Below are 14,719 nucleotides of genomic sequence, written 5' to 3' on the forward strand. Positions count from 1 at the left end.
ACTGGGAGCAATTTAAGGATTAAGGTCCTTGCCTAAGGGACCTTAGTGATTTTCCAATATGACAGGGAATTGAACCGAGGATCCACTTTTCTCGATTCCACCGCTTTAACCATGAGAAACCATGAGACTGATCTGCAAATTTCCAAATGAATTAAATTCCATCCTACTACTGAATGCTGACCTGCAGGTCTGAGCCCATTGCACCTCTCGCTGTAGAAGCGCCTGTCGTAACCGTCACAGTAATCCCAGTCGTACTCCTGGTACTGCAGACCATCCGCAAAGGTGAGCAGCCCCTTGTAAAGGAGAAAATAAAAAGACAATGACCAGATAAAGGCAGTCAATAATTTCATTCGGCGGCCATAAGATTAAACAATTAATTGACATTACCCAAGAAAAAAGCAACACAATGCATTTTACTGCTTATGTTTATGCACCCCCACGACCCAATCCCAGATAAGCAGTTGATGATGAATGAGAGAGAGAGAGTGATGTTTGTGCACCAGTTTTGAAAGACACACAGGCAAATGCTCCTTGCACAGAAGAAGACTGCACATGTAAATGAGAAATGGTCTGAATCTATAGATACTCTATTTAATATTTGCTATTAGCCTGTATAGTTTTTCAATGGTCAATTAAGGTCCCATTCAAAACAAAACAAAACAAAACATTTGTTTATCATCCCCGCCCACATGCCGAAATTGGCCCGGATCAATTATTTATTTTTTTGCCGACTTTCATCTGCCCTGCCTTCACTGTGCATGTGTCATTAGCTGCAGTTCACGGATTATCACTTCGTTTCTGCTTCAAACTGCACTCCAGTCATCATCTATCTCAGCGACAGATATCTGAAGCTTTTGTACAACAATCATTTCCATATAAATTCAGCATTATTTCATCATAAAAGACAGAGGAAGCGGTCAGAGTGCCGTAGCAGCATGAGCTGCTAGCTGCTGCATTCACTGCATGTCTGTCATTTCAATGCGTCACTGATTTTCACCTTGTTTCTGCTTAGAACTGACTTCAGAATGATTTAATAGGTTTTACCTTGTCATCTGATAGTTCATAATCCCATTAATGCATTTGATCGCTTTGGGTGAAGACACTCTGTCTCAGATGAGTTGCTGAGCTCCGAAATGACGCATGCGCAGCACAGACAGGGTGGACCAATTTTTAATGGGGGACCGTTCGGTCTGCAACACCGGCACATCTGCTACGTGGCAAGTATGCTTTGGCCGAAGATGGCCGAGGTCTAATGGAATTTGCTGTTTGTTGTCATTGACAACCACACAGTGAGTGGCTCTGTCTCACTGTATTCATGGAAACAAGATTTATTTTAAAAATAGCTGATATTTGGCATGCAGGTGCTGTATGTGTCGTTTTTCAGGGTTGAAATGACACTGTGTGTACCTATTTCTAAGAAAAAACTACCCACCCTCATCACTTTGTTCTGATGTCAAAGATGATAAACTATTATTTTTTATGGGGCCTAAGATGCTGCATTTCATATTTTACAAGAAAATGCACTTGAGAAAAATTTTTCTGACTCCAAATTATCTCACAACCATCTGGGGATTTTCCATGTACATGTTAGCCACCAGATATACAGTAATTCCCAGAACTTGGACTTCTAATCAGTTATTGACTGGTTTAGATTTGTCTTGAATTGATTTTGTTGAGTAGGCATGGAAGCCTGTCAATTATCCTGTGCCCAAGCATACCTCCTCATGGTTCACTGCTGCTATCATTTTGACTGAACCACAGCAGGAATGATAATAATAATTGGGGTGATTGCTGTTGTAATCATGAAAGATTGGATGACTGCATACGAGCATAAATTTACAACACGGTGAGACACACTGAAGGACAGAAACCCAGGAACTACAACAATGACAGTGAGTGATTGCTAAAAGAGACCAGATGTGATATCAAGTATAACCAATGTGAAACACACAGAGAATTGTGCACGTGGATGCAACAACTGACATGCATGCAGGGACCCACCTGATGGGCTCTGCCATTCTCCCAAGTGGCTTCATATTTGCTTCCATTTGGAAAGTACAGCACTCCACTTCCATGGAACATCCCCTCTTTCATCTCTCCCACATACTTGGTTCCTGTGGGAAATGTGTACTCTCCTTTTCCCTCCATCCTGTGGGAGAAAAAAAAAGCTTTTTAACATCTATTTGGTAACTGGACGGACTGCACTGCCATAGTGATCACCTCCCCAATGTGTTGACATAAGTCAAAAAATTATTTTGCTTCATCGCCGCTGTCATACAACCCCAAGTTATGGAATGTTGGGATGATATAGAAAATGCAAATTAAACAGTGATCCTTACATTTACGTTGACTTGTGCTTCACTGTAGACAGTAGGAACAATAACATAATTCATGTTTTGTGTGGCCAACTTCATTTAATTTGTTATAATATACATTCATTGCTGCATTTAAAGCTTGCAATACATTCCAAAAAAGTTGGGAAGGGGACAATTTATTCTAAATATAAGAGTAAATCATGGCTTTTACAGCCAGTTTTCTTGCCACGAGTCAGATGATGGATAAATGAACATTTACAAGTCACTGAATATGTCTTATGCCCTCGTCACACATAGCAAGAATGTGGAGGAACCAAGCCGACACTGCAAATATTGCCATAATCCAATGCAGTCGGGAGGAAAAGAGGCGTCGTCAGCCGTGGTCCGGACACATCCGGACTGCCTCGTGCACACCTACAAGATGCAGCCCAAACAAATTTCAGACAACAATCAGATGACACAGACTGCTGTCAGATGGCAGTGACATTGGAGATGTCACTCATTCACTCTCTCACCCACGTAATCAAATCTCCGCTTGTCCTCACATTCGCAGCACTAAACTGACCTCTCATCAGTGTGTCTCACATCAATCAATCAATCAGTCAATCAAATTTTATTTGTTAAGCGCCTTACAACAACCTAAGTTGACCAAAGCGCTGTACATATAAAAATCACATTTAAAATATAGTTAAAAAGAGGAACACAGATTCATTTTATTCCCAAGTCTAAAAAGACTAAGTATCAAAAGCACATCTAAACAAATACGTTTTGAGTTTTGTTTTAAAAAGGGGCAGATTCGAGATGGCATGCAAGTCAAGGGGCAGCGAGTTCCAAAGTTTAGGACCTGCTACTGCGAAAGCACGATCACCCCACTGTTTGCTTTGAGACCTGGGCTGCTCCAACAAGTAGAGCTGTGCAGATCGTAGAAATCTGCTGGGCTGGTGAAGAGTCAGAATTTCACATAGATACGCAGGTGCGAAGCTGTGGATGGAGCAGAAAACAAACAGGAGAAGTTTGTATTGGATCCTGTATTGCACTGGCAGCCAGTGGAGAGAGCGCAGAACAGGTGTGATATGGTGATGTTTACGAGAATTTGTGAGGAGCTGGGCAGCAGCATTCTGTACCAGTTGTAATCTGTGTAAAGATGTTTGACTGAGTCCAATGTACAAAGCATTGCAGTAGTCCAAGCGTGAGCTGATGAATGCGTGGATTGCTTTCTCCAGGTCACAACAACTGAGGAAGGGTTTCACTCTTGTGAGAATGCGGAGCTGAAAGAAGCTTGTCTTAACAACAGAGTCAATTTGTTTATGGAGATTTAGGCCAGTGTCCAAGTGAACTCCCAAGTTTCTGATTACGGTGTTATGGTGAGGAAGTGAGTGACCGTTTGAGACAGCGGCAAGTGGGTTTGTGGTGCCAAATAGACAGAATTCCGTTTTGGATTCATTTAGACTCAGGAAACTCTGTATGAGCCAGTGCTTGATGTCATCCATACAGGTGTTGATGGTCTGAAATGCATCTGGAGAATCTGGTGAGAATGGTAGATAGATTTGAAGATCATCGGCGTACATATGAAAAGACAAATTATGGCTAGAGATGATTGAACCCAGAGGCAGCATGTAAAGAGAGAACAGAACTGGGCCCAAAATGGAGCCTTGCGGGACACCAGAAGACAGTCGGGCTGTAGAAGAGGAGTGGCCATTGATGAAAACAGAGAAGTGCCTGTCCGTTAAATAGGACTTGAACCACTGCAGCACGGGACCCTGAAAGCCCACCTGCTGGGCTAGACGGTTCAGGAGGATGGCGTGGTCCACTGTATCAAATGCTGCAGTGAGATCAAGCATTACCAACAGTACAGGTCTCTTTGAGTCCAGGGACAACAGGATGTCATTTTGGACTCTCAACAGTGCGGACTCAGTACTGTGGCGTGTACGAAAACCTGACTGAAATTTATCAAAAATCTGATTCTGGTCCAGAAAAGACAGCAACTGATTAAAAACAAGCTTCTCTAGAATTTTAGAGAGAAAAGCCAAGTGGGACACTGGTCTGAAGTTTGACAGTACTCCTGGATCAAGCAGCGGTCTGACCACAGCCTGTTTGAAAACAGCCGGAACAGTCCCAGATCTTAGGCAGTTGTTGAAAAATAAAAGAAGCCTTGGTCCTACTGTGTGAAAAATTTGTTTCAGCATCTTTGGTGGAATTATGTCCAGGGGACAGGTGGTAGGTCTCAACTTCTGAACAACTTCCGAGAGCTGAGAGAGAGACACTGGCACAAACTCTTTGAGGACACTGGAACTGGAGACAACAGAAGGAGGTGAGCTTGACAAAGTAGGGATATGGTGGTTTGGTTTTATACTTTGTCTGACAGATGCCACTTTGTCCACAAAGAATTGAAGAAAGTCTTCACAAGTTGATGTGGTTGCATTATTGAAATTTTTATCTGTAGGATTTACTCACATGACGTAGTGCGCACGTGTAGGTGCGTAGAATGGGTGATCCGAGTGTGGTCACAATGGCTGAACAAGCCGCGTGTGTAGAACAGGTGATCAAAGCAGTGTGCGAGTGTGTGGCCGAAATGTTTGCTCAGCTGCGTGTATATGTGTCAGTGATCACCTGCTGGTGTACAGTCCGGTGAAAAATCCCTTTTGGTGTTTGATCAGTATATACACTCAACAAAAATATAAACGCAACACTTTTGGTTTTGCTCCCATTTTGTATGAGATGAACTCAAAGATCTAAAACTTTTTCCACATACACAATATCACCATTTCCCTCAAATATTGTTCACAAACCAGTCTAAATCTGTGATAGTGAGCACTTCTCCTTTGCTGAGATAATCCATCCCACCTCACAGGTGTGCCATATCAAGATGCTGATTAGACACCATGATTAGTACACAGGTGTGCCTTAGACGGTCCACAATAAAAGGCCACTCTGAAAGGTGCAGTAATGTTTTATTGGGGGGGAGATACCAGTCAGTATCTGGTGTGACCACCATTTGCCTCATGCAGTGCAACACATCTCCTTCACATAGAGTTGATCAGGTTGTCAGTTGTGGCCTGTGGAATGTTGGTCCACTCCTCTTCAATGGCTGTGCGAAGTTGCTGGATATTGGCAGGAACTGGTACACGCTGTCGTATACGCCGGTCCAGAGCATCCCAAACATGCTCAATGGGTGACATGTCCGGTGAGTATGCCGGCCATGCAAGAACTGGGACATTCTCAGCTTCTAAGAATTGTGTACAGATCCTTGCAATATGGGGCCATGCATTATCCTGCTGCAACATGAGGTGTTCTTGGATGTATGGCACAACAATGGGCCTCAGGATCTTGTCACAGTATCTCTGTGCATTCAAAATGGCATCAATAAAATGCACCTGTGTTCTTCGTCCATAACAGACGCCTGCCCATACCATAACCCCACCGCCACCATGGGCCACTCGATCCACAACATTGACATTAGAAAACCGCTCACCCACACGACGCCACACACGCTGTCTGCCATCTGCCCTGAACAGTGTGAACCGGGATTCATCCGTGAAGAGAACACCTCTCCAACGTGCCAAACGCCAGCGAATGTGAGCATTTGCCCACTCAAGTCGGTTATGACGACGAACTGGAGTCAGGTCGAGACCCCGATGAGGACGACGAGCATGCAGATGAGCTTCTCTGAGACGGTTTCTGACAGTTTGTGCAGAAATTCTTTGGTTATGCAAACCGATTGTTTCAGCAGCTGTCTGAGTGGCTGGTCTCAGACGATCTTGGAGGTGAACATGCTGGATGTGGAGGTCCAAGGGCTGGTGTGGTTACATGTGGTCTGTGGTTGTGAGGCTGGTTGGATGTACTGCCAAATTCTCTGAAATGCCTTTGGAGACGGCTTATGGTAGAGAAATGAATATTCAATACACGAGCAACAGCTCTGGTTGACATTCCTGCTGTCAGCATGCCAATTGCACGCTCCCTCAAATCTTGCGACATCTGTGGCATTGTGCTGTGTGATAAAACTGCACCTTTCAGAGTGGCCTTTTATTGTGGGCAGTCTAAGGCACACCTGTGCACTAATCATGGTGTCTAATCAGCATCTTGGTATGGCACACCTGTGAGGTGGGATGGATTATCTCAGCAAAGGAGAAGTGCTCACTATCACAGATTTAGACTGGTTTGTGAACAATATTTGAGGGAAATGGTGATATTGTGTATGTGGAAAAAGTTTTAGATCTTTGAGTTCATCTCATACAAAATGGGAGCAAAACCAAAAGTGTTGCGTTTATATTTTTGTTGAGTGTACTTGCATTGCTAGATTTTATTTGTCCGGCTGGACTCCATAACTGCTGATGATTTGTGCTGGCAGTGCACCAACGTCCCACGTGTGCAACTTTCAGATGCAGCCAGTGGACTTTCTCTTTTCCCTTTTTTAAACTCTTTTTTGTGGCCATTTCACTTGATACGCATCTTAACACAACTGTAGTTGGATTATCATTGTGGGACAGCACTTCACATGGGATTTATTTAAATCAGAGGTGGATTATGTATTTGTCATCTGATCGACATTGCCAGCACACAGCGCAGCCAGATAAAAGGGACTTGACCAGCTGTCTGTCCTGCGCTGTGGAACGCGTAGAAATATTATTTTTACTTTATAGTCTTTTCGCTACATTTTATTTTCATTACTGCCAGTGTTAGCATAATTAATGAATAATGTACTCATTATTCATTAATGAGTACATTAATGAACAATGAGTACCCCCAAACTTTAATGAGTACATTAAAGTTTGGGGGTGCTTTTCTGCAAATCAGACAGGACGGCTGCACTGTAATGAAGGGTTGGATGGATGGGGTCATCTACTGCAGAGATTTTGGCAAACAACCTCCTTCCCTCAGTAAGAGCATTGAAGATGGGTCATGGCTGGGTCTTCCAGCATGACAATGACCTGAAACACAAAGCCAGGGCAACTAAGAAGTGGCTCCGTAAGAAGGTCCTGGAGTGGCCTAAGCCAGGCTTCAGACCTGAACCCAATAGAAAATCTTTGGAGGGAGCTGAAACTGTGTTGCCCAGTGACAGCCCCAAGATCTGGAGAAGATCTGTATGGAGGAGTGGACCAAAATCCTTGCTGGAGTGTGTGCAAACTTGGTCAAGAACTACAGGAAATGTCTGACCTCTGTAATTGCACAGAAAGTTTTCTGTTTTCTGTACCAAATATTAAGTTCTGTTTTTCTATTGTATGAAATGCTGATTTCATGTAATAAAATGTGAATTAATTATTTAAAAATCATACAATGTGATTTTCTGGATTTTTTTTATTTTCTGTCTCTCACAGTTGAAGTGCACCTACGAGAAAAATGACAGACCTCTGCATTTTTTGTAGGCGGGAAAACTTGCAAAATTGACAAGTGTATCAAATACTTATTTGTCCCACTGTGTGTTTGGTTTGCAATAAAATGGAAGTACCAGTAAATATTTCCGCATGTTTTTTTTTAAAATTATGTATGCATTTATTTTTTTAATTTTTCCATATCGTCCCAACATTTTCTGGTTTTGAGGTCATATTTTCACACTTCTCTTTCTCTTCGCAGGATTACTCAGATGACTTCCACAACCTGGATTAAAACAAAACTGATCAAGAGTAAGTGGTCATCCATATATTAAAAGCCAAGTGTCTCCTGTGTACCCCTTGTCTATGTGTGTGTGTATGGGTTTGATCACAGAGAAACTGGGGAGAGCTGACATTTGCCGTTTGGTATGCTTATGTATTTTGGGTTAAGGATGAACGCAGCGAAAACGGAAACTTGATAGGACTAATAGTTTTGGAGAAATTAGGGATATTAGGTAACAACTGCAAACAATAGATGTTGACTCACATGCTATTCCAGCCAGGGGTGGTAATTCATCTATATATTAAAAGCCAAGTGGCCTCTATGTACGTGTATGTGTGCGTGCATGCGTATAACTTCAATCACGGACAAACTGAGGAGAGCTGACATTTGCCGTTTGGTATGCTGATGTATTTTGGGTCAAGGATGAACGCCACCAAAATGGAACATTGATAGGACTAATATTTTTGTTGTGAAAGTGTAGGTACACGGACCCACAACAGGGGGCGCAATGAACGGACAATGGAGAAAGGTGAATAACAAGTTTTACTGTTGTGAAAGTAGCACAACTGATACAATAATTCACAATTTGGAGGTGTAAGCCGAAATCTGCTGGTGTCCTGTGGGCAGGCCCGAAGGTAGGAGACGTCCGTCCTAGTCGAACCGGAACCACCCAGATTTCCTCTGCCACCGAACCCCAGAAGTACTGGAACCGCCAAGTCCCGAATTCCCAGGTGGCCACTGCCTTCGCTCGTCGGATCCGGTACTGCTGGCGGGAAAGAACACAAACACACAGGTTGGGATGCGACCGCACCCAGTAGATGAGAGGGGCAAGCCGCCTCCACCTCTTGTCACAATAAGCAGGAAGGTGAGTACTTATCCGATCACTCGGCTTTCGGTAGTCAGCTGTCCTGAAAGGTTTAACAAGTATTATAGTATTATACTTAAATAAGCTGCAGAGAAGATTACCTTAGGCTCAAGGCGATATCTCGGCACTGAGGTGGAGACGCTGTCCTGCTGATATACTCCGTCCTGAGTGCAGTCAGCTGTGTCCAGTAATGGGTGACAGCTGTCACCCTGACAGCCTTCGTCGGCGGCAGCGCCCTCTGGTGCCTGGAGCCCGCACTCCAGGCAGGGCGCCCTCTGGTGGTGGTGGGCCAGCAGTACCTCCTCTTCAGCGGCCCACACAACAGGACCCCCCCCTCAACGGGCGCCTCCTGGCGCACGACCGGGCTTGTCCGGATGGCGTCGGTAGAAGTCGGCCAGGAGGGCCGGGTCCAGGATGAAGCCCTTCTTCACCCAGGAGCGCTCCTCGGGGCCGTACCCCTCCCAGTCCACCAGGTACTGAAAACCCCGGCCCATTCGACGGACATCGAGGAGCCGGCGCACGGTCCAAGCCGGTTCCCCGTCGATGATCCGGGCAGGAGGTGGTGCCGGACCCGGGGTGCAGAGGGGTGAGGTGTGATGGGGTTTTATCCGGGAGACGTGAAACACTGGGTGAATCCGCAGTGAGGCCGGAAGCTGAAGCCTCACTGCGGCGGGATTGATGACTTTGACGACCTTGAAGGGACCGATGTATCGTTCTTGGAGCTTGGGGGAGTCCACTTGAAGGGGAATGTCCTTGGTGGACAACCACACTTCCTGCCCAGGACGGTACGTGGGGGCCGGGGCCCGCCGCCGGTCTGCATGTGTCTTCGCCCTCGTCCGGGCCTTCAACAAAGCAGAGCGGGCAGCACGCCACACCCGACGGCACTTCCGTAGGTGGGCCTGGACCGAGGGCACACCGACCTCTCCCTCGACCACCGGAAACAAGGGGGGCTGATACCCCAAGCACACCTCAAACGGGGAGAGGCCGGTGGCTGACGACACTTGGCTGTTGTGGGCGTACTCGATCCAGGCCAGGTGGGTACTCCAGGCCGTCGGGTGCGCGGCTGTCACACAGCGTAGTGTCTGCTCCAATTCTTGGTTGGCCCGCTCTGCTTGCCCGTTGGTCTGGGGGTGGTACCCGGACGAAAGGCTGACCGAGGCCCCCAGTTCCCGGCAGAAGCTCCTCCAGACATGTGAGGTGAACTGGGGACCGCGATCGGAGACGATGTCTGATGGTATGCCATGCAGACGGACGACGTGGTGGACCAGGAGGTCCGCTGTCTCCTGGGCCGTAGGGAGCTTCGGGAGGGCCACGAAGTGGGCCGCCTTGGAGAAACGGTCCACTATCGTGAAGACGACGGTGTTTCCCTGGGACGGCGGGAGACCCGTGACGAAGTCCAGGCCGATGTGGGACCAGGGGCGATGAGGCACGGGCAGTGGCTGTAGCTGCCCTGAGGTCTTCTGGTGATTGGCCTTGCCCCTGGCGCAGGTGGTACAAGCCTGGACGTAGTCCCGGACGTCGGTCTCCAGGGATGCCCACCAGAAGCGTTGCCGGACGACTGCCACGGTCCTTCGCACCCCTGGGTGACAGGAGAGCTTAGAACCGTGACAGAAGTCTAGGACTGCGGCCCTGGCCTCTGGTGGGACGTATAGTTTGTTCTTTGGTCCGTTTCCGGGGTCCGGGACACGGGTCAGGGCCTCCCGGACGGTCTTCTCCACGTCCCAGGTGAGGGCGGCCACGATAGCGGACTCCGGGATGATGGGATCCGGGGGATCCGACGGTTCCGTTCTGACCTCCTCTTCGTGCACCCGGGACAATGCATCCGATCGCTGGTTCTTGGTCCCGGGGCGGTAGGTAATCCGGAAGTCAAAACGGCCAAAGAACAATGACCAGCGGGCTTGCCTGGGGTTCAGACGCTTAGCGGTCCTGATGTACTCCAGGTTCCGATGGTCAGTGAAAACCGTGAATGGCACGGCTGTTCCCTCCAACAGATGTCTCCACTCTTCGAGGGCCTCTTTCACAGCAAGGAGTTCCCGATTGCCGACGTCATAATTCCGTTCAGCGGGGGTCAACCTGCGAGAAAAATAGGCACACGGGTGAAGGACCTTATCGGTCTTCCCGCTCTGGGAGAGCACCGCTCCTATCCCTGAGTCCGAGGCATCCACTTCAACCACTAACTGGCGGCTAGGATCGGGCTGCACCAGAACTGGTGCAGACGAGAAGCGCCGTTTCAACTCCTTGAACGCGGCCTCGCACCGGTCCGACCAGGTGAAGGGAACTTTTGGAGAGGTCAGGGCTGTCAGGGGGCTAACTACCTGACTGTAGCCCTTAATGAACCTCCTGTAGAAATTAGCGAAGCCGAGGAACTGTTGCAGCTTCCTACGGCTAGTGGGTTGGGGCCAATCTCTCACCGCCGCAACCTTGGCCGGATCCGGGGCGACGGAGTTAGAGGAGATGATAAACCCCAGGAAGGACAAAGAAGTGTGGTGGAACTCACACTTCTCGCCCTTCACAAACAGACGGTTCTCCAACAACCGCTGCAGGACCTGACGGACATGCCGGACATGAGTCTCAGGATCCGGGGAAAAGATGAGTATATCGTCTAGATATACGAAGACAAACCGGTGCAGGAAGTCCCGCAAGACATCGTTTACCAACGCTTGGAAGGTCGCGGGAGCATTAGTGAGACCGAACGGCATGACCAGGTACTCAAAATGACCTAAGGGGGTGTTGAATGCCGTCTTCCATTCGTCTCCCTTCCGAATCCGAACCAAATGATACGCATTCCTAAGATCCAGCTTGGTGAACATCTTGGCTCCATGCAGGGGGGTGAACACCGAATCTAACAAGGGCAACGGGTATCGATTGCGAACCGTGATCTCGTTCAACCCCCTATAATCAATGCATGGACGAAGCCCGCCATCCTTTTTACCCACAAAAAAGAAACCTGCGCCCATCGGTGAGGTGGAATTCCGGATCAACCCGGCAGCTAATGAGTCCCGGATGTAGGTCTCCATGGATTCGCGTTCCGGCCGTGAGAGGTTGTACAGCCTACTGGACGGAAACTCACTGCCTGGAACCAAATCAATGGCACAATCATACGGGCGGTGGGGTGGTAGCGTGAGGGCCAGATCCTTGCTGAACACGTCAGCGAGGTCATGGTACTCCGCTGGCACCGCCTTCAGATTGGGCGGGACTCGGACCTCCTCCTTAGCTTGGGAGCCAGGAGGAACCGAGGAACCGAGACACTCCCGATGGCAGGTTTCGCTCCACTGTACCACTACCCCGGACGGCCAATCAATCCGGGGATTGTGCTTCAGCATCCATGGAAACCCTAAAACCACACGGGAGGTGGCCTGAGTCACGAAGAACTCGATCACCTCCCGGTGGTTACCTGACACCACCAGAGTTACTGGAGGTGTCTTGTGCGTGATTGGTGGGAGTAGGGAGCCGTCTAGTGCCCGAACCTGCACAGGCGAGGTAAGAGCCACCAGAGGGAGCCCTATCTCCCTGGCCCATCTGCTGTCAAGCAGATTCCCCTCAGAGCCCGTGTCCACCAGTGCTGGGGCCTTCAGGGTTGAATCCTCATACAGGATCGTGACTGGGAGTCGTGTAGCAATGTGGGTGTGTCCCACGTGCATGTTTTGGCCCACCCCTGGCCCAGTCTCTAGGGGCGGGCGTTGGAGTTTAACCGCTCGGGGCAGTCGTTTGCCATATGCTCACTCGAGCCACAAACATAACAAGCTCCGTGGGCCCGCCTCCTTTGTGCTTCAGGTGCCCTAAATGTTGCCCTGCTCGTGTCCATAGCTTCGTCAGCAGGGGGAGCCGTAAGCGCACGGAGCGCCGGAACAGAGGAGCGTGGGGACGGCGGAACTCGACCGGACCCGGAAGGGAGAGGGACGACCCGTGCCTGGCCACGCCCTTCGCCTCGCTCCCGGCGACGTTCTTCTAACCGGTTGTCAAGCCGTATGACCAGATCAATGAGCCCGTCTAAATCCCGCGGTTCGTCTTTAGCCACCAGGTGCTCTTTTAGGACCAGAGACAATCCATTTACAAAGGCAGCGCGGAGGGCAGTGCTATTCCAGCCGGATCTCGCTGCCGCGATGCGGAAGGCGACTGCATAGGCAGCTGCGCTCCGACGTCCCTGTCGTATGGACAGTAATGCGGTTGAAGCGGACTCTCCTCTGTTGGGATGATCGAACACCGTTCTGAGCTCCCGTACAAACCCGTCGTATGACTGAAGGAGCCGTGAGCTCTGTTCCCAGAGCGCTGTAGCCCAAGCGCGTGCCTCCCCGCGAAGCAGATTTATCACATAAGCTACCCTGCTAGCATCAGCTGCGTACATCACGGGACGCTGAGCGAAGACGAGCGAACATTGCATAAGGAAGTCCGCGCACGTCTCCACACAGCCGTCGTACGGTTCTGGAGGGCTTATGTATGCTTCAGGGGACGGAGGAAGGGACCGTTGAACGACCAGTGGAACGTCATTCTCACACGCAGGGTCCTCGGGAGGGAGAGCCGCAGCGGCGCCCGGAGGGCGCGCTTCCACTTGTGCGGCGAGAGCCTCCACCCTGCGGTTTAGGAGAACGTGCTGCTCGGTCATGAAATCGATCCGAGTGGTGAAAGCGGTGAGGATCCGCTGCAACTCACCGACTACCCCTCCCGAAGCCGCCGCTGCGCCCTGTTCTTCCATTGGCCGTTCAACAGCCGGTTGACGCCCCTCGGGATCCATGACGCTGGCCGAGATATCCTGTTGTGAAAGTGTAGGTACACGGACCCACAACAGGGGGCGCAATGAACGGACAATGGAGAAAGGTGAATAACAAGTTTTACTGTTGTGAAAGTAGCACAACTGATACAATAATTCACAATTTGGAGGTGTAAGCCGAAATCTGCTGGTGTCCTGTGGGCAGGCCCGAAGGTAGGAGACGTCCGTCCTAGTCGAACCGGAACCACCCAGATTTCCTCTGCCACCGAACCCCAGAAGTACTGGAACCGCCAAGTCCCGAATTCCCAGGTGGCCACTGCCTTCGCTCGTCGGATCCGGTACTGCTGGCGGGAAAGAACACAAACACACAGGTTGGGATGCGACCGCACCCAGTAGATGAGAGGGGCAAGCCGCCTCCACCTCTTGTCACAATAAGCAGGAAGGTGAGTACTTATCCGATCACTCGGCTTTCGGTAGTCAGCTGTCCTGAAAGGTTTAACAAGTATTATAGTATTATACTTAAATAAGCTGCAGAGAAGATTACCTTAGGCTCAAGGCGATATCTCGGCACTGAGGTGGAGACGCTGTCCTGCTGATATACTCCGTCCTGAGTGCAGTCAGCTGTGTCCAGTAATGGGTGACAGCTGTCACCCTGACAGCCTTCGTCGGCGGCAGCGCCCTCTGGTGCCTGGAGCCCGCACTCCAGGCAGGGCGCCCTCTGGTGGTGGTGGGCCAGCAGTACCTCCTCTTCAGCGGCCCACACAACAATTTTTGGAGAAATATATATACATAACAGTGAACAACGCACACTGATAATTACATTCTGGACTCACATACCATTGCAAATCATCACGGAAATTTTGCATAATTTATTACCACCCTTTAAAAATGTCAGCTACCCATAGTACCTCTAGTTTGTCACATCTTAGGTGTGTCAAAGGTATTTTACCTGCCATTTTTCGTCTGTCCTTTGTAAGTGCTACCAATGACATCCATGATAATTAGTCACTATCTAGACACTTGTCTTTTGAAAAGAAACAACAAAGGTTATTTTCTGACTGATAAAAGTTGACGATTTAGCTTAAAGACACAAGCTGCTAGACAAGTCCGAGTAGGGAGTACACAGTTACCATGACAACGAGGTAACCTTGACAAAACAGTTAAAAACTCAAAACGCAAACGAACCCCCCTCAGAGCTATGATATTAAAGTCACTAATCCCAAAGAAAAGGTCCCACGA

General features: G+C 49.0%; 1 protein-coding gene across 3 annotated transcripts in view; it reads right to left on the reverse strand.

Moving 5' to 3' along the window:
• The window catches only part of morn5 (MORN repeat containing 5), a 31,324-nt gene extending 16,635 nt beyond the window's left edge, over positions 1-14,689 (reverse strand). The window contains exons 1-4 of one of the 3 annotated variants that reach the window (XM_034192142.1): positions 14,611-14,689; positions 14,430-14,504; positions 2,002-2,149; positions 182-293 (exon numbers count right to left, since the gene is read on the reverse strand). In XM_034192142.1, the coding sequence (XP_034048033.1) occupies positions 182-293; positions 2,002-2,149; positions 14,430-14,476 (307 nt within the window). In that variant the 5' untranslated portion in view covers positions 14,477-14,504; positions 14,611-14,689. The other 2 variants (XM_034192144.1, XM_034192145.1) reach the window with 2 other exon arrangements.
• Between the last annotated feature and the right edge of the window lie 30 nt (positions 14,690-14,719).

Source organism: Thalassophryne amazonica, chromosome 17, assembly GCF_902500255.1.
Source record: "Thalassophryne amazonica chromosome 17, fThaAma1.1, whole genome shotgun sequence".
NCBI lineage: Eukaryota > Metazoa > Chordata > Actinopteri > Batrachoidiformes > Batrachoididae > Thalassophryne > Thalassophryne amazonica.